Source organism: Lipotes vexillifer, unplaced genomic scaffold (genome assembly GCF_000442215.2).
Source record: "Lipotes vexillifer unplaced genomic scaffold, Lipotes_vexillifer_v1.1 scaffold513, whole genome shotgun sequence".
Classification (NCBI taxonomy): Eukaryota; Metazoa; Chordata; class Mammalia; order Artiodactyla; family Lipotidae; genus Lipotes; species Lipotes vexillifer.
In genome coordinates this window covers 1,073,721-1,097,114 of record NW_006777952.1, presented here as the reverse complement: position 1 = coordinate 1,097,114, position 23,394 = coordinate 1,073,721, and the positions used below count along the sequence as shown (strand labels likewise).

The 23,394-nt window shown below is 43.8% G+C and overlaps 2 protein-coding genes across 2 annotated transcripts in view; one reads left to right on the top strand and one right to left on the bottom strand.

Annotated features, from left to right (window-relative positions):
- MAP3K13 (mitogen-activated protein kinase kinase kinase 13) overlaps nt 1-15,172 on the top strand; it is a 129,428-nt gene extending 114,256 nt beyond the window's left edge. The window contains 7 exon segments of the mRNA XM_007451393.1: nt 1,593-1,702; nt 2,468-2,584; nt 3,270-3,407; nt 7,502-8,288; nt 10,773-10,843; nt 13,565-13,862; nt 14,709-15,172. Of these exon segments, the coding sequence (XP_007451455.1) occupies nt 1,593-1,702; nt 2,468-2,584; nt 3,270-3,407; nt 7,502-8,288; nt 10,773-10,843; nt 13,565-13,862; nt 14,709-14,810 (1,623 nt within the window). The 3' untranslated portion in view covers nt 14,811-15,172.
- Nucleotides 15,173-22,329: 7,157 nt separating this feature from the next.
- The window catches only part of TMEM41A (transmembrane protein 41A), an 8,089-nt gene continuing 7,024 nt past the window's right edge, over nt 22,330-23,394 (bottom strand). Inside the window, exon 5 of the mRNA XM_007451392.1 lies at nt 22,330-23,240. Coding sequence (XP_007451454.1) covers nt 23,020-23,240 — 221 coding nt within the window. The 3' untranslated portion in view covers nt 22,330-23,019. The remainder of the gene's footprint in view (nt 23,241-23,394) is intronic.

Here is a 23,394-nt window from a genome sequence, read left to right as displayed (position 1 = left end):
TGAGTATATATATATATATATATATATATATATATATATATATATATATATATATATATGTGAAGATCTAACGTATTATAAACAGATAAATAAGATGACCACTTTCTAAATAATTGCAATATAATTTCCCCTCTAAAAATAAATGAAGGACTTCCCTGGCAGTCCAGTGGTTGAGACTTTGCCTTCCAGTGCAGGGGGTGTGGGTTCGATCCCTGGCTAGGGAGTAAGATCCCACATGCCTCGCAGCCAAAAATCCAAAATGTAAAACAGAAGCAATATTGTAGCAAATTCAATCAAGACTTTTTTAAAAAATGAGAAACAGCAAATCTGGGGAGAAACTTCTGTAACTTCACAACTACTTAAGCATAACTTCTTCCATGATCTAGGGAGATCATTTTTAACATGAATCTAAAAGTAATAGAATAGCTCTAGAAGAAGATGATACAATTAGAAACATTTGGTTACATATCTAGCCTTTACTAGAAATTATTTTAGATAATCTCATTAGCTTCTTGGGATAGTAGTGTGTACATAATTTGAGGAAGCGTCTCCTTTAGCTGCTTTTCTAGAAATGGTCTGTAGACTATATTCCTGCAGAGATGTTCCTACCTCCTAAAATTTAGATAAAATTGGTCTGAAATTCCATGCCCTGTGGAAAGTCCAATGTCCTTTTTAATACTTCTGTGAATTCCTGGGAGATTTATAATTTCATGGACACTTTGACTCTGTTTGCTTGGGCCCACATTCCTGCCATCTTTTGGTTGTTCCTTTATCTTTTTCCTGTCTTTGACCTAAGCATGAAGTTCAGCACCTTTCCTTGATTTAAAAAAAACAAAACAAAACAAATAAAAACACCCATCCAAAGTCAAGGTGAATGTCAGAGGCTTTACTAAAGGTTTAGGAAATTGGAAGAGGCTTACATTTTGAACAACTTAAATCACACATTAGCTATCCATCCCTCTCCTACAATTTTTGTCAGACTGCTAAAATGTTTGGCCGTGCTCTTTCTCCTCCTTCCCCTTCTCTCTTTTCTTTTCTTTCCCCCACCTCCAAATTCCCGTATAATTCCCCATATTTTTATCCCCATCTCCTGCTGTTCATGCCCCTTGGATCTTCTATTCCAAATATTTTCTCAAGATATTTTCATAAACAAAGCCTAGGAGGAATTCTGGTCCAAATGTAAAGATGATCATATTGTCACTGACACATGCTTGTGCCATATGGTTATCAGAGCTGTTCTTTCTAGCCAGGCTCTCTCAGCCACCATCCTGACTTAAAATTGAGCTCTTTTGTTCCAGATATGATGGCTAGCATGCCAGCTGTGATGTTTCTTTTGGTTAGTACTGAAAGAAAATTAGAAAAGACAGCACTGAGTACTGGACTAAATACAGAAAATGGGGTGAGGAGTGGGGTGCGGTGTGCAGATACACTAGCATGAGATATTTTGCTATCAAATAACATTTATTGAACATCTATTCTATAAGGCTCTTTAGTAGAAGCATACAGGGGGAAAATCTTGTACATGATCCTATGGTTATATCAGGGATTAAAACTCCTGGACTATTAACAAAATCTAATTTGTCCTTGCCTAGGCTGAATGGAGAGAAGAAGTAAAAAAACACTTTGAGAAGATCAAAAGTGAAGGAACTTGTATCCACCGATTAGATGAAGAACTGATTCGAAGGCGCAGAGAAGAGCTCAGGTCAGCTGATGTCTCCTACGTCACCTCTTCTCATTCCCAGGTCTTCAGATATTAGCAGGAACCCTTGTTGTGAATCATTTCATTTTCTACACACCTTGCACTTCTGCTGGTTATTGTTATTCTCTTTAAAAGTTGGTCCTCCCTTATATCACTTTTTTATCGTCTCCCCCCCATCTCTGTTATCCTCCTTTATTATATCTCTGCAACAAAGATTCCTGGAGCAATGCTATTTGTTTATTCAGCCACTGTCCTAGGTAACATGAAAGGTCAGAAGTTTATAAGATGTAGTCCCCAGCCTCAAGATGCTTATAATCTGTCAAGGGATAGAACACATGTTCTCAGATAACCTCTAGATTAGACAGGATCTGTAGTGTGGGTAAGTATAAATGAGTGATAAGTGACCATGCTTTAACTGCATATTTCCCTTAACATATATTATACTGTATTCTTATTAAGATATTGCCAATACTGCATAGACAAAGGCTGTACATTATACATAAATTGCATTCAGTTTTATCTGTAGCCCTCCTGGCTATCCTATATGGCTGGATATGACCCTTCACAATCAACTAAGTGGAAAACTTGGATTTCCCATCTCCCACTCACTCTTGTCTGAGTCTTTGCATCGGACAAGGGAGTCTTAAATTTAGAGGGCCCTTGGGCAAATGCTTTAGAGATAAACCATCCTGTTCTTGTTTCATTAGAGCTGACCTTAGTTCTCCCTCACATTCATCAGCTTCACTGCTTCCGTGTTTTCTTTGATAGGCATGCTTTGGATATTCGTGAGCACTATGAGAGAAAACTTGAGCGGGCTAATAATTTATACATGGAATTGAGTGCCATCATGCTGCAGCTAGAAATGCGGGAGAAGGAGCTAATCAAGTATGTATCCAGACCACTGTGTCCTGACTGATTTGGGTCTACCCATTGGCTGAAATGTACTACTCTTCCAGGTTGCTGCTACTCAGAACTGGCAGCTATTTTATTCGTCCACCCAGCATTCCTTAGGGCTTGTACCGGGCACAGGTCCCCGCCCTGGTGAGCCTTACAGCTGAGTGGAGCTGCCACAGAGCTGGTTCTAGGGGACTATGCGCTTGACAAGGCTTTGCAATTCAACCTGCCAAACGGCTCAGGAAAGGGGTCCTCATTTCAAGAAGAGCTTGGTGTGGATGCATGGGAGCTTACTGCCCCCTGGGGAAGTAAGGCAGCTGCTGCAAGTGGTTCAGGGTATTCCTGAGAATGGTGAGAAACCCTGGGGTCCTGACTAAAACAGCAGCTGCTGAAAATAAGTAGGACTTCAGCCACTGCTTTGTGTCTCATGAGGCATGTTGGGGGCAGGAGGGCTGGCCTCCAAGTCCATCTGCGACCTGAAGAAAAAAATGAAGTCAGGTTAGTTTGATTTTTTTTTTTTTCCTTTTTAACCTGAAGAGCCACCTTGCTATTCTTCAGATAGCCTGTATCTGTTACGTGTGGCCAGAATCTCTGGGTGGAGTTAACCTGTGAAAACATTCTGCCCAACTTTTCTGTCTGGGGTGAATGAGACATAGCTTTTTCTTTCATTCTTCAGGCGTGAGCAAGCAGTGGAAAAGAAGTATCCTGGGACCTACAAACGACATCCCGTCCGTCCAATAATCCACCCTAATGCCATGGAGAAACTCATGAAGAGGAAAGGTGTGCCTCACAGACCTGGGATGCAGGCCAAGCGGTGAGCACCTGTACTGACCTGATATTCAGATGAATGGGGAAACATGCCCCTAAAATACATGATCAGATGATAGTGGGCGTGGCCACACGGTACCACGTCGTCAGCGCACTTGCCTCTAGATATGACCTAGGCAGGTGGGAGAGAGTGTGTCATGGACTCCAGGAATCTAGTTTTTACTGTCTGAGGCATTGATGTTTATTACCTTAGCATGGAATAGTGAAAAGAGAAATGAACTGGGGGCCAAACAGACCTGGATTCAAATCCTGGCTCTGCCTATTAGAAGCTGTGTGATTTGGATCATGTCACTTGACCACTCTCAACCCCATGGGTAGAACAGTGTAACTATAGCACGTGAGATTTCTTTTTCTTTTTTTGACCCCTAGTGCACAGAATTGAGTTCACCATAATTCTTGATTTATGCAACATTGGTCCATGCATTTCCCACTTTTATTTATTCATTTAGTTAGTTCTTTTTAATAATGTAATAAGTGCCTGTAAATCCACCACCAAAAACAAAAGCAGGCACTTTGATAATTACCTGTGTCTAACCATATAGTTCCCCTCATCCCACTCCTGTGTGGAACTTTCGTGAGGTTTAAATAAGACAACGTGTGAAATCACCTAGGAAATCATAATTGCTCCAAAAAAAAGGGTTTTTTAATTGTTTTAAAAGATGCCCTTTCCCCTAATTATAACACATTTTCCTTATATTAGTTTAATTTTAGAATGCTCTTCCAGTCAGTTTTTATTACCAGACTCTGCTAGAGCCTCATTCCTCCCAAGGAATGGAGAGTTGACCCTATCCTAAATTAAAGCAAAAGAAGGAAATATCCCTTAACCTGGGTTGTAGACCCAGCAGTGAGACTTGAGCTAAATGCAGGAAGAATAAAGACAGTGAGAAAATGCAAACCAAGCATGTATTTTAAGGCTTTCAGAACAGTGACCATATTCCAGCACAGCATGACTAACATAAATCTAAACCACTGAGGGATAACTACATGGATTCATTCCAGTTTTGCTTTTACTGACCATCTTCTGGTCAAGCTCTGAGAAATTGTTTTCAGTTGGCACCTGGAAAAACCTTCCAGGAATCCCAGCACCTCTCTTCTTTTGGTGTACAAATGAGGCACAGACTTCACCTGCTGGCTCCTCCCTGCAGTCTGCCAACAGTTAAAACAAAGAGCACTTTGGGAGAAAATAGTACTGTTTAATTTTTTACAGTGTGAGCTTGTGTTTACTTTTATTTTGCGTGTGAGAAATGCATTTGAAAGAGTTTGACAGCACCAGTAGATGCTTAGTCAGTGAGCTGAACTTGTCTGGAAAGGCAACCCGGAGTAGGTATTAGAGCTGCAGAGAGTTATGCTTTCAGTTGATTGCCCCTTGAAGGATTTATGTTTCAGATTACTTGGACAGTCCAGTGATTATGGAGTCAGAAGGCCAATGCCCACTGAGGCGATCAGAGAGGAGAAACCATCCACTATCCTTTAGCCTTGGTTTCAGTTCGTGTTTAGTTAGGGACTGAAAAGAGAGTCGGAGTTCAGTGATGGATCCACCAAGCCCATCACAAGTGAGTATAGTCTAATAAGATAATCTAAATACTTCATAATATGGAGAAGCTTGGAATGGAGGAAGAACTATTTCTCAGTGTCCAAAAACTTGGCTTCAAGTTGTGAGTTTTGCCATTTACTAGCTTTGTGAGAGACACAAGCCAGCTAACCTCTCTGATCCCTCAGTGCCCTCATCTGTAACATGGATATTGTAATGGTAGGAAACTTGTGTTTTATATATTGTAAATTGCTTTGTCAACTGTGAAGTGCTGTCTCAGTGTTGTTCTTTGATTTTTTTCACTGCCAGGTTCAATAAACGCAGCCTTTACCTGACTTAATGGCACTTTCACCTTAGCTTTCTTTTAGATCCCGCCATAGCCAGTTACTGTGTTAAGTATTGATAGATGCCCTAACTGGGCCTTGGAGGGCTCTCCTTCCTCAATAAAAAGCCCCAGGACCTCCTCGATCCAGATGCCTTCTGTGCCACAAGTTGGCCAGCTGACCACAAAGCTGTGAATCTGAGACAGGAAGATGCTGACAGCAGCACAGTACCCTACCCACCTCATCATAAACCAATTATACCTGGAACTTCTGTGCTAAGACAAGCCTTTAACTGAGCTTCTCCTGAAAGAGAAGAAAAACCCATCTCCTATTGCCTGATGCCTACTGATTTCCTGTGAGGGTCTTCAAAATGTAGTCCTTAGTTCAGCATCATCTGAGAGCGTGGCTGCTAAATGCAGGCTCTTAGGCCCCATCCCAGACCCATGCAGTCATTTCAACAAGCTCCCAAGTGATTTGTACGCACCTTCAAGCTGTATTCTGACGTCCAACAAGCCAGACTGTCAAGTAGGAGAGACTTCTTGTCTGGATTCTAATAGTCATGAGCTGTGAGACCAGGAGCCACTTTGGCTGGGGTTTGGGTTCTTCATCACATAGGATGAAGGCAGGACTGCATCTGTGGTTTCCTTACAAGGTCCGGGACCCCCTAGGGCCTGAATAGAGGTGTCTCTGAGGCCACTGCAGGGGTAGAGAGGACAAGGAGGGGGAGCCCCACGGGAGGGGCTTCTGCTCTCCCTTCTCTCTTCAGCTGTTCTACTATATCTGGGTTTGGGTTTTTTAAGATATAATTGACATATAACATTATATTAATTTCAGGTGTACAACATAATGATTCAACATATGTGTATATTACAAAATGATCACCAGAATAAGTTTGGTTAACATCTATCACCACACACAGTTACAAATTTTTTTTCCTTGTGATGAGAACTTTTAAGATGTACTCTCTTAGCAAATTTCAAATATACAATACAGTATTATTAACTATAGTTACCATGCTGTACATTACATCCCATGACTTATTTGTATCATAATTGGAAGTTTGTACCTTTGACCCCCTTCACCCATATCGCCCACCCCCTATTCCCACCCCCACCTCTGGTAGCCACCAATCTGTTCTCTTACTGTATCTATTTTATATATTGGGTTTCTCATAATTCATTTGAGTAAAGGATTCTGTTGTTTTTTTTAAAAAAAAAAAAAAAGAGTTTGGGCCCTCCAGCTCTGAAATCTCCAGCTGATTTGTGTCTGTCTGGTCCGAAAGAAGGGTGGGGCTACTCTTTGGGGTGAAGGAGGTAGCGATACTACCTGGCATCCTAGAGTCTCTGCCCTGAATCAGTTCTTCAATTCAGAAATCATTTACTGGTTGCCTGTGTGCCTTGGTGTTGGTGTGTGTAAGGTTTACCTGCAGCCTCTGGGTTCCTCCTGCACATGAGCCACGTGACAAGCCCAGTGGGCTGAGAGAGGCCCTCCTCCCTTTAGGAACACGGTAGAATACCAGGGTCGTTCCACATGAGCCCTTCTCTTACTGGCTCTACGCAACCTCCTGGCTCTTCCCCCTCCTCTACTGCCACCCCCTTCGGCCCCTTCCTGAAACATTTATTGAGTACCTACTGTGAGCAAGACTCCTTGCTAGTGTCCTCCACATGCAAAGGTGGATATGACTTAGTAGCAGCCCTCAAGGGGACCATGTCTAGATGAAACTCCCTGAATTTAGCCTCTTGTCTAATTAACTGAGGTTTCCTTCTCTGGTCCCAGACCTCTGTCCTTTGTGATCCCTTGTGGGATCCATCACCAGACAGATTTCTGATCGTGAGCAAACACCCATGCCTGTGCCTTGGCATATTGGCACCAAGCTGAGAGCTGATACTATGAGGAAGAGGTCAAGAAGCCTGTAGGGTAAAATTAGAATTTAAAGGAGATTGAGTACTCAGCTAGTGAGGCACAGAATAAAATCCAGAAGGAATAAAGGGAATCCTCTGTAAGTGGACATTAGGTTGTTTCTAGCTTTCTGCTATTTTAAACAATGCTTTAACATAACATCTTCCAACGTACATCTTTGTGCACATCCGTTATCTCCACTGGATAAATCCCTGTGTATGTAACTGCTGATTCAAAGATTATGTGTATTTTAAGGCCTGGGATACATTTCCCCAAACTTGAATGTGTCTTCATGTGTTTAAAACCAAACCTGTACTTTTCTCCCAGGCCAGATCTGTTGAGATCTGAAGGTATCCCCAGTGCGGAAGTGGCTCCCACTGCATCCCCTTTGTCCGGAAGTCCCAAGATGTCCACCTCTAGCAGCAAGAGCCGATATCGGAGCAAACCACGCCACCGCCGCGGGAGTAGCCGAGGCAGCCATAGTGACTTTGCAGCAATCTTAAAAAGCCAGCCAGCCCGGGAAAATTCACCCCATCCCACTTACCTGCACCAGGCTCAGTCTGAATACCCTTCCCCCCATCACCGTAGTCCTCTGCAGCAGCAACACCAGCAACCCCCTCCTGCCACGTCTCAGAGTCACCGTCCCAGACTCGATATGCACGGACAGGACGTTGCAACCTGCGCCAACAACCTGAGGTATTTTGGCCCCGCGGCGGCCCTGCGGAGCCCACTCAGCAGCCATGCTCAAAGACAGATGCCTGGCTCCAGCCCTGACCTCATCTCCACGGCCGTGGCAGCAGATTGCTGGAAAAGTTCCGAGCCCAACAAGGGCCAGGCTGGCCCCTGGGGCTGTTGTCAGGCTGACCCCTATGACCCCTGCCTCCAGCGCAGGCCAGAACAGCATGGGTCCGTAGACGTCCCCTCTGCCGAGCCCGTGGGGAGGAACCCCAACCTTTTCAAGCCACCAGCACACAATCCCCTCTCGGAAAGTGCCCAAGGTTCTGAGAAAATGGAAGAAAAGGGATTCAGCGGCTTTGGGTCTGCATCATCCCTCAACACCTCTCATCACATCACCCCCCCAGCGCTACCTCGAAAAACAAGGCCCCTTCAGAAGGTAAGGTGTGATGACAGCCGCGGTGTGTGTCACTGCCTTCAAGGAATGTCAGAGCCTGTCATATTCTATGCAGTATAAAACGTACATTAAAAATATGCATTTTGTAAAAGGATGAGATAACAAAAGCATAAATAGCAGTTTATTTACTTTTAATACTTTCCACACTGCTTAAGTGATGGACTAAGGAGTACACTTTGGAAACTCCTGAATCAGGGGACTGATTCAAATGTAGATAATTTATCAATGAAAAATAGCCATATGTTAGCAACATGTCATCAAACTAGTTTGGAATCCGCTACTCTAGCCTAGTCCTAAGGGATGTAGCAAGAAGGAAGGCTCCCGTTATAAAACATGTTTGGGAAACAGTATTCTCTGTCCCCTCTTGGAGCTTCCTAAGCTCACATTAACAAATCCTCGGCTTTGAGAAATCATGCAATAACCTTGTTTAATCCAGCACTTCCCTCACCTATGTGACCGTATTGCCTTTTTAAAATAACATCTATTAATCCCCCATGGAACTAGCTTTCTTCACAGTATCGCCTTAATTAATAACCGTCATGATCCAGCCGGTTCTCAGTCACTGAAACCTGTTCGTCTCCTCGCCCACTGGCTGCCTGTGGTTTATTAGCTGCGAGGCGGGCTACCTCTCCTCCCTTGTGGGTAAGAGCCCAAACTTGGGAGTCAGACCTGAGTTCAAAGCCAGGCTCTTCCACTTATTACCTTTATGAACATCGGTTTCTAATCTTTGAAATGGGGCTAATAGTGGACCCTGTCTCATTGGTCGATGTGAAGATTAAATGAGTTAATACATACAAAGCATTTAGAACAGGACCTGGCATGTAGCAACCTTCCAAAAATGTGAGCTCATCTTGCTAATGTGTTAAAAATAACACTATGTGTGAAAAGTATTTAGCACAGAGAAAACACCCACTCAATTCTAACTATTGTTTCATATCATCGTTCATCAGAAGTTCAGTTGAAGGAATGAAAATGTCTAAAATGGAAATGAGGATGTTTTGGTCAACTAGACATTTACTAGAAAAGAAGTTGAAGCTGAAGACCACTGTCTCAGAACTGTATTTCTTCCTCCACATACAGTGCTGCTATTGACTGAGCTTTCCCAGAAATAAATTGTGTTTCAGGTAGTGCAGTGGATTTGGGCTAAGTCAGTCTCTGCTCCTCTGACCCCTAAAGCCAATAACATAACTTTTTGGTAACAACTTTATTGAGATACAATTCACATACTACACAGTTCTCCCATTTAAAGTGTATAACTCAGTTCTTTCTCTCGAGTTGTGCAGCCATCACCACAACTAATTTTAGAATATTTCCATCACCCCAAAAAGAAACCCTGCACCCTTTAGCAATCGCCCCATTCCCCCGTCCCCTCCCAAGTAACATGTATCTTTGAACCATCCTGATGCCATTTTGAGGCATCCGTGGGTCTGCAGGCCACGGAACACACCCCTTCTACTTTTGGCCTCCCTAAAACCACACTCCCACAGAGCAGCTCAACTTCTCTCTGCGGAGATACACTCCCACGGGTCTTCTAGGGGGAAGTGCTCATCTCCACAGTCAGGATAACTCCATCCCTGTCTTTCCTACTCAAAAAAGCACATCAGAATACAAATGGGTAAAAGTGATGGATTGTCAGAACTGACTTTAAAAGTAAATTATCCTCAATTTTTGGTACAGTTATTTGGACCCACTTACCCACCTCACAAGGGATTGTAGTAATCCCGTGCATTAATGACAGTTGATCTGAAGTGGGGCTGTTCCTATGCCCTGGAAGGGAAATGGAATCTTCCCTCACAGGGAAGATCATGTTCTCAGATGGGACACTTACCCACCCTTCCAGATCAACCACAGAGCCCCAGCAATGATGAGGCCTCAGATGTCCCAACCAGAGTTCTCTTATCTGTGCCCACGTGCTGACTCAGTCGTGTGCTAAGCACCTACCTTGTATGCAGTGTTGTATTAATGGTGGAGGAGGAATCCAGTACAACAAGATGGGGTCTGACCCTAAATAATGTATGTTTTAGTAGTAGAGATGATGTAAGCATAATAACTATAATATTAGCGAAAAGGTGATTGGTACATAAAAGGGGAAAAAGTAGTTGTTGGGCTTTGAAGAACTGAAAGATCACCTCTTATTGGAGTCTCTATATCAGAGCCTAGAGCCACAAGTGACAGTGGTTACAAGACACCACCCCAAAATCCAAGACCTCTTCTCCAGTTTCCCCTCTTCAAGTTCAGGGCCTTTCATCATGGACACCCAGGGAAAGTTGCTAAATGAATGAAGAGATATATGTTTAAAAATGACAGCAAGCTACCACTCAATGTCTTTGATGAAAATTAAATCTTTTACAGGGACTCTGTGTGTGTGTGTGTGTGTGTGTGTGTGTGTGTGTGTGTGTGTGTGTGTGTGTGTGTGTAAGAGAGAGAGAAAGAGAAATAAGACTCTTCCCTCCTTGTTCTCCTCAGAGTGGAGATGACTCCTCTGAAGAGGAAGAAGGGGAAGTAGATAGTGAAGTTGAATTTCCACGAAGACAGAGGTAAAACCAATAAACACATGTGATTGCCTTCAGTGTAATCAGGGAAAATCCTGAGTTTGCCCTACTGGTTCGATCACAGGCTGCTTTCTAACAGCCAGCTTATAGGGAAGTTGGAACCTACCATTGCCCATTTTGGCAGCTGGCTATGCACAGCAGATTCTAGTTTATCCAAATTCACTAGATAGGAACTGCAAGATGGAGAAAATAAATATGGATTCAAGGTTATAATTGACAACATAGTGGGCAGTTTACGAGAGATGGCTGTGCTGTTTTATGGGTAATTTTACTGATTTCTAGTGTACCTCCCTATATTAGCCTGCTCAGGCTGCCATAACAAAATACCACAGACTGGGTGGCTTAAACAGTGGAAATTTATTTCTCCCACTTCTGGAGGCTGGGAAGTCCAAGTCCAAGGTTCCTCGTGAGAACTCTCTTCCTTGCTTGCAGACAGCAGCCTTCTTGCTGTGTCCTCACATGGTGGGGAGAGAGAGAGAGAGATCTTCATCTTATAAGGCCACAGTCCTGTCAGATTAGGGCCCCACCCATATGACCTCATTTAACCTTAATTACCTCTTAAAGACCCTCTCTCCAGATTCAGTCACATTGTAGGTAAGGCTTCAACATATGAATTTTGGGAGGATGCAATTAAATCCATAGCACTCTCCATGCCTTGGATTTTATACCTCAAATTAAGTATAATTAAATGAGTCGAGTCCTCCTTCAACCCATCCTTAGAAATAGCTTACTGCCTAGCCAGCAATAATAACTTTGCTTATAGGACTAAAGAAGGACCACACCCCTCATTTCTAGAATTAAGAGCTGCCCTTTTGTAGAAGTATGGAAGGTAGTTTTCCTCCCAGGAGGCCTTTTCTGCTACTAGGCATCTGTTTTTGAAGAGGAAGCCTTTAAGAATCCCCCAGGAAGGTTTGTGTACGTACCCAGAACCAGGAATTTCCTAAAACCAAGGGACTTCTAGTACTTTGGTAAATTGTACTCCAGGTGCCTATGCTGTACACAAAATTGAAATCTGTTCCCATCCCCTGAGCTATTCCTACCACATTGCCATTGCTTTCTTGCTGTTTCCTTGGACGCTGTGTTTTCTCCTATGCAGGGACACTGAGCCCGAATAAAATGCCTTTTCATCCTCTGACCTCATTCTACAGGCATCACAATTATGTTACTTCCAGCTTTTGTTCCTATGACCACCATTAACTTAGCTCACCTGATGGCTTCCCACCTTTCTTTCTTGCTATGATGCAAAATTTTGGTTTTACCTCACGGTTTTGCTTTCAATATTATAACATTCTTCTCTCTGACTCCCTTCTGCATTACCAGACTTTCTTTCTTTCTCGCTTTCTTTCTTCGTTGGATCTTCATTGCGGCACGTTGGCTTTCTCTAGTTGCGGTGCGCAGGCTTCTCATTGCAGTGGCTTGTTGCGGAACACAGGCTGTAGGCACGCAGGCTCAGTAGTTGTGGTGCACAGGCTCAGTTGCTCCGCGGCATGTGGGATCTTCCCGGGCCAGGGCTCGAACCCATGTCCCCTGCATTGGCAGGCGGATTCTCAACCACTGCGCCACCAGGGAAGCCCCTGAATTACCAGCCTTGAGAAGGTGTGAGTCCTATTTTAACTTCTGTTTCCCACATGGGCTTCCTCCATCTGACCTCTTTTCATGTGTCCTTGATGCCACCCCCGCACCCAGCCCATCACCTGGCCTGCCCATCAACCAAACTCAGATCATATGCCATCAAAATCGCTTTGTACTAAGAAATACAGAAAGATCAGACAATGACAGAGGGAAAAGGCAGTCTTCTTTTTTCTTATTTGTTTTGTTTGTTAAGTCAGCGTAAACTAACAGTATTCTTATTTACTAGGCTTCTTGCAAACAATGGAAAAGAAATGAGGAACTTTTGTAAATCCCCTCCCCCCACCCCAGGAGCTTTGCCTCATCAGAGCTAAACCCAGATGTTACCTGGAATGAGCCAGCAACTGGCTGGGCAGCGCCCACAGCTGCAGAGTGATGTTCCTTCCAAGCACGTTTCTGTTGGGGATCGGCCTTCCAGGCCGCTCTGTCCCATGAGAAACGCCCCACCATGCCCAGGCAGGTAGGGAAGGACATGGCGGCACGTGAGTAGACCTGGCCCGAGCCCAGCTCTGCTGTGCGGCCTTGAACAAGTCACTTCCCTTCTCTGCCTCCAGTTTTCTGCTCTGGGAGAGGAGTCAGACCAGAGACTCTCCAAAGCCCCTTTCACCCTTGAGAACCTAGGTGGTTGATTCTCTGTGTATAAGAAGCATACTCTCAATGTGAACATTTCCATACCACACAGGTGTACACAGTGTCATCAGACCAGCTGATTTTCTCAAAGACCAGCGGTAGCCATCAGTTTTGGAGCGTTGTGTGGCGCCACATAAACATATAAAACAAACAAAGCTCAGATTTCTCTCTCTGTTGCTTTAAGCTGTTTCTACCTTTTGGGATTTGACTCTCCCTCAGGGGCAGGAAAATAACTAGATCACCTCCCACCAAGGCTGCGACTGACAGACAAGGAAAGGAAAGTAAGGACTTCCCTGGCGATCCAGTGGTTAAGATTCCACGCTTCCACTGCAGGGGGCGTGGGTTCGATCCCTGGTCAGGGAACTAAGATCCCGGGGCATGCCAAAAAAAAAAAAAGGAAAGTAGCCGTTCCCGGGACTAAGTTCCTCTGGTTCTTTGTGGTTCTAGGCCCCATCGCTGTATCAGCAGCTGCCAGTCATATTCAACCTTTAGCTCTGAGAATTTCTCTGTGTCTGACGGAGAGGAAGGAAATACCAGTGACCACTCAAACAGCCCTGAGGAGTTAGTGAATAAACTCGAAGACCGCCTGGCAGAGAAGCTAGATGACCTGCTGTCCCAGACGCCGGAGATCCCCATTGAGATATCCTCGCATTCAGACGGGCTGTCTGACAAGGAGTGTGCTGTGCGCCGTGTGAAGACGCAGATGTCTCTGGGCAAGCTGTGTGCGGAGGACCGTGGCTATGAGGTGGGGGTTTCTCCTCCCTTCTCCTCTCATCACTCTTCCCTTCCTGGAGCTCTTTGGGTTAGAACATGCTCAAGTCCTTAGGGCCTTTACAATCATCGTCTAGTATATAAGATAAAACAACTGCCTCCATGAAGTCAGTAGAAGTACAGAGATAACACAGCCCCCCAAAGTGGGGGCAGTTCTCCCAAAGGAAGCACAAACACGGAACTGCTCAGGAACCCTTCATTCCAAGATTTCACTCAAGCATCACTTCCGACCCCATCTCCCAACCTGGTTAAGGGTGTGAGCCTCCCTCATCTGTGTCCCCACCAGCCCCTACATGCTATCAGAGCACATGTAACACTTTAGTTCACAGACGGTACTGCCTTCTGAGAGGCACGATAGCATAGTGGTTGGAAGTGTAGACCCTGAAATCTGACTGCCTAGATGCAAATCTCAGCCTTTCCACTAACTCACTGTGTGACATTGGGTAAGCCACTTAACCTCGCTGTAGGTCAGTTCCCTTATCTGTAAAATGGGTATGATAACAGCCTCTATTTCATAGGGTTGTTGTGAGGATTGAGTGGATTCATAGATGTTAAAGCACTTACAGCAGTGCCTGGGACATAGTAAACAATATATATAGGGCTTTGGGGGCACTGTTATCACTGTCATCACCTTCGTCGTAATTGCCATCATCATCTTTATATGACTTCTTTCTCCCTAAACCCCACAAGGACAGGACCTGATCTCCTTTATCTTAGCAAGCAACCCAGCACAGCGCCTGTCACATGAGAGGTGCTCAAAATATGTTTACTGAGTGATTGCAGAAAGGAATTAAGGTCTTATGTTGTCTTGACTTTGCAGAATCCTATGCAGTTTGAAGAATTGGACTGTGACTCTTCAGATGGGGAGCGTTCTGATGCCACAGTTAGGACCAATAAACACTACAGCTCTGCTACTTGGTAATGAAAGAATACCTACCCTGAAGATCTCATGACTATACTGGCATTTCACATCCATCCCACCCCCAGACTCTTCCCACTCTCTCCCTGCTTTTTTGTCTGGGAAGAGAGCTGCCCCATCTTTCTTACCCCTAGACATGAGCTGCAATAACAGGAACATGAGACTTCACAAATCTCTGGAAAACAATATCCAAATGAAATTAAGTCTCACTGAACATTTCAATCAAGAATGGCAGGGATCTATTTTATTGAATATTCTAGCTACTGTAACACTGATATTTATTTTTGTTTGACATTTTCACACTTTGTACTGTAAAGAGTGAACTATATATGATAGAGAGAAAGACAATAATTTCTTGCAAAAAAGAGAGAGAGAGAGAGAAAGGAGGAAAGAAGAAGTGGAATTCAGGAGCAACATCCTTGGGAATCTGTGGAGCCAGGAGGTATTACTGCTGCTTGAACAGGGGACCAGTTCCTCTGGCCATAAGTGACTGAAGAAGAGCCAGAGCAAGACATACTGAACATTTTAGAAAACAAAAACAGCAAAAGAAAAGCAATTCCAGGTAATCAATCTGTGAACAGACCACATTAAATTCACCCAGCTTGTCCAGATGGGTGATGGAAGAGACCAGAGACTTGCACCCAAGGCCTTTGAGGGCATGTGCTTCCTCTAGGAGGAAAAAGAAAACTGCGCGTGTCAAAGCCGATCTCATTTTTAAAACGCTGAGCAGCATTGGTAGTGAGACTTACAGACAGTGTCCAACCTTGTCCTTGAGAAATTTTCTGCTTTTTATGCTGTCAGTGTCACTACCTTGGCAAATGCATTACCTTGACCAATGTGTTGATTTTTCAGACTCAAGTGCCAGTTTCCTGTAGCCTATTTCCTTTCCACCTGTTGGCCGCTTCTTTTAGGGAAAAAGGGGGCAGGGGAGGGAGAGCCTGAGGAGGAGAGAAGGAGAAGACAAAAAGAGAATGTCCAACGGTGTTGGAAAAGCAAATGTGGAACTTGTAAAAGGACATTCTCAGAATGTCTCAGTTCAACTACGTGCAGAAGATGGGATCACCCCACCCTGGAACCAGGTTGCTTGTCTACTAGAGTTTTATTGATTTAAACAGAACAGTCCTTGAAGACAGCTAGGAGGTGTGTCAGTCTGCCCGATGTCCAATCCCAAACCATCCCCCATGTTTTTATTTGTTAACTCATTCTATCCCAGAAGCTGTAGTGACTGGCTACCACTATCAGAATAAAGGCAAAATAAGCAACTTGCAAAGGGCAACCCCTCCCCTATCACGATAGCATTTTTGTTAAATGCTACTTGTAACATGTATTTGGATCAATGTAGTTTTGAATAATTGGATTTGGAAATTCATAGAAAGAACAACTGATGCTAAGCAGAGATTGGAAAAATATTGTCCAAGGCATGAGGTCCTTCCTGTCTCTAGGGTCATGGGCTCTGAGAAACATCCCAAGGCACCTCATGGTGCCTTGGCTTTAAGGAAATTTTTATCTAGAATTTTATATAAAAACAGATGTTGGCCTAGTTCCTGTCTCTGTCTCCAAATTCAGTTAAAGCCAAACAACCTCGAAGCTCAAGACCTGGAGAGGGTGGCTAGACGCTCTGATATTGCATCGGACTGGACTTCAGGAAAGACTTACATACACAGGTATTAAACCATTTCCAGTGCAGATGAAAACATCACCCTCCTCTGGGTGTCACTGATTGCATCGGCCAAAAAGGAAAAGCAGGAGGGAATATAGAGCAGTTCCTTTTGCTTGTTTTGATCCCTCCATTTGTTTACACTTTGAGACATTGATTTAAAATTTAGTGTCTGTAATCTATAGCTCTTAGGTAGGCTGAAGGAAAATATTTAACTTATACAGAGAGCAGTATTGTTTCATTAAATTATTCCATTTTGTATAAATTCTGTAGCTGGACTACATGAAAGATCTTAAGTTATGGTATTATTATCATTGTTATTTTATTTTATAATTATCTTTCTCATTTTCTGTCGATCAGAAAGTGTGGTTTATGGTGTAGCACAATGATTGTGTTTATTGCTAACCATGAATTATTATGGATTTTTATGAAGGAATGAAAATGGAACTGCCACTTGGGAGCTCCCTGGTATTTGTCTTAGCTGTATTCCCTCATTTTCTGTGTACAACAACAATCATCTGAGGATGTGTGTACTGCCCTGAGGTCCAGTGGATACGCTGTGATTTTGACTTGATCGCAAAAGCTCCTAGGTGGGCATCAGATGACTGAGTGGTGGACAAAGAGTTCAAAAGCTGTACATTTTCTCGAGTTTCTTAAGAAATAAAATCATGGGACTACATTAGAAGCACAAATAGAATTATTTAATGCCCTGAGAGGAACAGGCCTACAGGGAATCTGCATGGGGCCTGTGGGGTAGATAGTTTCAAGAACTGGCAGCATAGTTTGTAAAATCTCCTTCCTACTAAATCCCATAAAACCAACATTTTTCTCCTAGTTGGGAGACTATAAAAAGAAAATAAAGAGATGGCATGACAAAAAAAATGCCTAACTGTGATGTCATCCCATAGCAAGACAAGAGGAATTCTAGAATGAGGCCTAGTCTCTTAGTCACAGAGCTGGAAAAGTAGCTTGAAAGCCCATATTTTTCATCCTCTGACTTCAGACCACACCATACTGTGAATCTCTCTGGTTCATTACTTCTGAGAACAGAGAGGCTACAACTCTGTGTCCTCTTTATTTATTTATTTTTTTTGATGTGGACCATTTATAAAGTCTTTATTGAATTTGTTACAGTATTGCTTCTGTTCTATGTCTTGGTTTTTTGGCCACGAAGCATGTGGAATCTTAGGTCCCCAACCAGGGGTCAAACCCGCATCCCCTGCATTGGAAGGTGAAGTCTTAACCACTGGACCGCCAGGGAAGTCCCTCTGTGTCCTCTTTCTGTCCAACATAAAACACTGACCCTTCAGCGTGTCCAGGTCTTGCCCACCTGTCATGGCCAAAGAGGAACATGAAGGTTAATGTGTCTTACCCCTTTCAGTGATAGTCTTCCTGGAAAACCCACCCCAATACCTCATAATTTTGATAACTTTTTTGAATTCCCATCTTGACTGTCTGTCATGGTAATGCCATATACCTGTCTGGATAGACTGTTATGAGCAAGTTAGCATAGCAGACAGTATTGAATCTTCAAGTCATTCACTCTATTGTCAAGAGTTGAATAGGGCTTCCCTGGTGGCGCAGTGGTTGAGAGTCCGCCTGCCAATGCAGGGGACACAGGTTCGAGCCCTGGTCCGGGAAGATCCCACATGTCGTGGAGCAGCTAAGCCCATGTGCCACAACTACTGAGCCTGCGCTCTAGAGCCCGCGAGCCACAGCTACTGAGCCCATGAGCCGCAACTACTGAAGCCCGCACGCCCAGAGCCTGAGCTCCACAACAAGAGAAGCCACCGCAATGAGAAGCCCGCACACCACAACGAAGAGCAGCCGCCGCTCGCCACAACTAGAGAAAGCCCGCACGCAGCAACAAAGACCCAATGCAGCCAAAAATAAATAAATAAATTTATTTTTAAAAAAAGTTGAATAAAGTTCCACGTTGAACATTTTACTTATTTTTTAGTAGAAGTGACTAGAGGCTTCAGAGAACAGTGTCTTTAGTCTAGGTTAAAAGAGAAATGCCTTCTCTATCCCAGGCTACCCTTCACTGCCTGCCTTGAAATAACCAGCACAATTTTGAATTAGTGTGTGTTTCTTTGAGAACAACTACACAGTCATCTGAAGAGTGGAACGAAGAGCTTGGGGAATTTAAGAGCTAATCCTTCAGTCTGACAACTGGGTGGCAGTGCTTTAAGGAATCACAGGACTATGATTTCAAGCTTCATTGTTGATCAAAAGTTTAACCCCCTTGAAGTGAATTCCACATTCATTTAGCATCCGGTTTTGACTGACTGCAAGATAATGAGTTTTTATTTGTTTTGCAGATGGGCATTTGGTTCTGATTCCTATCTATTTCTAGATCATGTCCTCTGAATAACAATTCCTCTTAAAATTGCTTGGCAGAGGGACTGAGAAGCCCGCATCCTCCTTTGAAGTTATAATAGACCTTACCACCACTAAAGTTTGGACCTGTTGGTGAGATTGTGGGGAGCACCTACCCAGGGAGGTGAAGGTGTTAACTGTGTTGTATGATGGTTTGGTATGACCAGCTTGAAGTTCACATATTTTAAAACTTTAGTATCAACAAATCCGTCCTTCTAGAATTAAGGATATTTTAGTAGGATTTAATAAGTACACTGGACTTCCACTTAAGGGCCTCATTGTACTAAATTTTCCTCTTACCCTAAGTAATAATAGATTTGATGGTTTGGGGTTTTCCTGGTACCAACCCAATTTTCAATGCCCTCTCCCACTGTGGAGCATTGACGTTTTTCCAGTGTGAATGCATTCTTATCGATCAAAAGATTTACCCTTTTTTTCCATGCCCTTTTGTCTCAATCCGCCCCCCTTCCTTAAAATGTTTCTACTTGAACTTCCTGTGACTGAATTCTACAAATTCCAAGGAATTCCTGACCTGCTCTGCAGTATAGTGCGCTATGTTGTATTTTGTTTTTCTACCAAGCCAGAAACCAAAATACCACCTCATACCACCATCTGCCATCTCCACCCTCAATACCCAAGACCGTGGTATTTATTGATCACCATACTCTTTCCTACTGAGCCTGGACACGGCCTCAGAACCTCTCACAACACAGCATTTGGAGCCATAATTGGCACTTGATTGGAATTGGTGTGCAAGGGGAGATCTGTTTGCTGTCCCAGCTCTAACCTCATAATTAATTTCCTAAGGTGGTTTGAGATCTCGAGTTAGCCCTGATGGGAGAATGACAGGATATACCAGTGTACTCCTTATAGATCCCACCCTACAGCTATCAGGGGGCAGCACCAATGACAGCAAAAAGGCCATGTGCCTCCACCCACTGCCCTTTTGGAGTACGATTCCAATTGTATATTGAATTCCAAAATGTCTCTTCATTTACATAATTTCATTGTTAAATGAGCATGTTCCTCCACCACCTTCTATAAACAGAAAGTTAATACAAGTCCCAGTTACTTGCTTCTTCCTTAGACTCTATGAGACTGATGTACCAAAACAACGTGACATTCTTTTCAAGACTTTGACTTGTACTGTCAGTATGAATTTAGTGCCTTTCTAGGCAGCAAGATTTTTCTTCTTTGCTGATTTCATAGAATAAATGTCCTAATATACTCACATCGCCAATGTTAGCAGCCTCACAGACTAGCGCATAAGAATCACATTAGTCTGCTTGTTTGCATGTTACAGCCAATACTGCAAGCACCTATTCAAACTGGAATGAACTAGACTGCCAAATGGAGGACCCCTGTGGAACCTGGAACACTTCTCAGGGACAGGTGGCAGAAGAGGGGAGCTCTGAAATCACTGTTCTGAGAAATAGGGTAACCCCAAAAGGGTTAGGTTAAGGCTTTTGTTAACTGTCACGTAACCGGAGCATGCTGGCAGGATTTCACACAGGGCCAAGCCCCCAAGCAGACGGTAAGGCCACTGTAAGAAAACTTCCGGCCAAATCCCAGGCCTACTCTCTAGAGCCACTTCACAGCACTCAGGGGCACGCTGGCTCCTGGCCCCAGGCTGCTGCCCAGTGACCAGACACACAGGGTCCTCCCGTGGTTGCAGGCCAGAGGGAACCCCACCAGAAGGCGCAGGCTAATAGGAAGATGCCCCTTACTGACCGCATCGCCCGGGTAGCTCACTACCTCGAGCGACCACTTCTCAGAGTCTGGAAGTGGGACGACCCACTTTGATTCTTGATTGCAATAATTTGAGTTCCTTTCAATTTGGAGCAAATTAACATTTTTTGTAGTCAAGTCTCAGAATGATCTCCCTCATCTGTGTCCTCTGAGGTCTCCGGTACTGTTAGTTCCCCTGCTCCCTGTGTGGGTTCTGATGCCGGCTCCCTCTTTGTATTGAACAATTGTACAGCGATGGGAACAAGAGCGACTATCAAAGCAAACAAATGCATGGAATTAAACAAAAAGTGTACTTCACTGTTCTCTGTCCTGTCTTTTCCTTATAGGTACTGTTTGTGTCCTGAGAGCTGCCTTCATAAGTCTCAGTATTTGTCAGAACTTACGGGAAAGGAAGGCTTTACACGACTGGGTTTCCCGCAGCCAGGAAAAATAGGTGATGGGAAAAGCTGGTTTCTGGGGCTCTTTCGTCAGACACATCCACAGAAGGAAGAGATGACCATGATTTTCTTTCGTTACCGTCTCTTCGTGATTATTCTGTCATATCCTAGACAGGCACTCTTCTTCCCTACGCCTTTCCTGCTGCCCATCTTACAGCTACTTCTGTGGTGTTAGTACCCTACTATAAAGTATGCATGCGAGGGAAAAGGCACAAATGAAAACCTGGCTTCCAGTGTATACAACTGGTAAGAAGCTCGAGAGTAGAAAGCTAAGACACCACTTTGGACTGTCTGATTTTCAGCCAATCCTGATTCCCACTGGCAATGGGAATTGAAAGTTAGCAACATGTATAAACACACACCACACAGAATATTTATATCCATTTATTTGGGAAATTTCTTTGCCTGTAAACTCACAACTGATAAGGCACGTTGTTGCAAAATCACGGGGGAGATGGGAGAGAGACAAATCCAAGGATCTGGATAAAGGGCAAAGGGCCATACTTTCAGTAGTGTAGAGAGCTTCCTTGTGTCTCCCCTTCCCTCCTCCTACTTCAGAACACAAAGAGCCACGGATTTCCAAGTCCAGTTGGCATCCTCACTCCCACTCTTGTTATCAAGCTTCTTTTAAAGCAACACATCCTTAAAAACGAAGTCCTTGTTGTGTTTTTTGGATTATACCATGTCCCAAAAACACTGCTTGGAAATTCATTCTCTGTACTAAACAGAAGTATTCCCAAGAATTCATGTAGAACAACTGGTCTACATTAAAGCCTTGGCAAGATTCTTGGCCAAGCCAAATCAAAAACCCAGCAGATGGTGCCCAGGGACAACAGTTCTGATAAGAAATGATGAGTTACTCCTGTAGGGTACAGGATCCCAGAGCTGGTCATTTTAGGTGCCAAGGCCCTTCTGTCCTTGGAAGCATAAACAGGTCTGTGCCAATTCAATACTGCAGCCATAGGAAGCCATGACAGCTACAGATCATTAAAATACAACACAACAAATTAATCCAAAACCAAATTTTCCCCTTAATTCACCTGAATTAAAAGATAAAATAGAATTATTCCCTCAGTTATTCTCAGGAAATGACAAAATGAAAAAAAGCATTCAGAGGGTATACTGGGTGATATTGGACTGTACTGAATCCATTGTCCCAGCAAGACAGAGGAAGGATTTCCACACAGAAAGGACAGACTAGAAAATGTACTCACAGTCATTTGGTTCAAGTGAGTCAAGGGTTCTGCCCATCCAGATGGGTAAGAACTTCTCCAGAATATATTCATAACATACAGAGTTTGCTCCACTGATATTCAATAGTCTGTTTGCAATCAGCTGAATTGTCAGGACGTGCAACCAAGAGGAGATGTGACATATGTGGTAACATCAGTGCGTCTGAACACAAAAAGCCTCACAGCAATCACTGGGTTTTTGAGCTGTACGTGGAAATTCTATGCAGTTTGTCAGCTTGTTTCCTCTGATCTATGGAAGAGGTAGGTCATCAGCAAAACAGTGCAGAAGGATCACTCTTCAGGAGACTAACAAGATGAAGAGTGGTGTCAGTGATGTGGGTTCACATGTCATTATCTACACTAATCATGTCCACGAGGAATGTAAAAGGATAACACCTGTCACAACAGCTGATCACTGTGCAGAAGAGGCGCCCTGGACAAGGGCAATCAGCAGCCTCTCCCAAAGCAGCTCAGGGCTTGGCCTGAGTTCCTTGTTATTCAGTAAAATACAAACAGGATTTGCTAGGAGGCCATCCATTTTGCAGAGTGTCCTGCTAAATCAGGGCTGGTTTGAGAACCTGATATAATCCACCTTCTAGAGCACAGAGTGTCCTTCATGACAAGACAGTGAACACAGAAGAATAGTGTACAAATCACCTGTTGAGAATAATTTAGAAACAATGAGGGGCTTCAGAGGACCACGCCCATTACACAAATAAACAGTAGAGTCCAGGGACGCGGCAACCAAAGGATCCAGATCAGGTGTCCTTTCTACTATTTAGATGATGAGCGTTGCTCGTTTCATTCAAATGTAGGTCCTTCTGCCTAAATTTTTTAATGAGGGTTCCAGGAACTAAGGCCACCAGGGCAATGGCCAACAGCTTAAAGGCAGTTTCCCAGGAGAAAAGAGCATCCAGAGAAGTCAGGGTTGACAGGATGGAGCCCGTCTGCACACAGATGAAATTATATGGGATCAAACCTTGAAGAAGAAAAGGGAAAGAGCCTGTTACTGGGGAGCAGGAAAATGAAGAACAATAGTCCTTCAGAAATGTCACCAGGAATTCACAACAGTGACTCCAGTTTTGTACTGTTTTGGCCCAATTCCTGACCTCTAAACATATTACCTCTTTCCC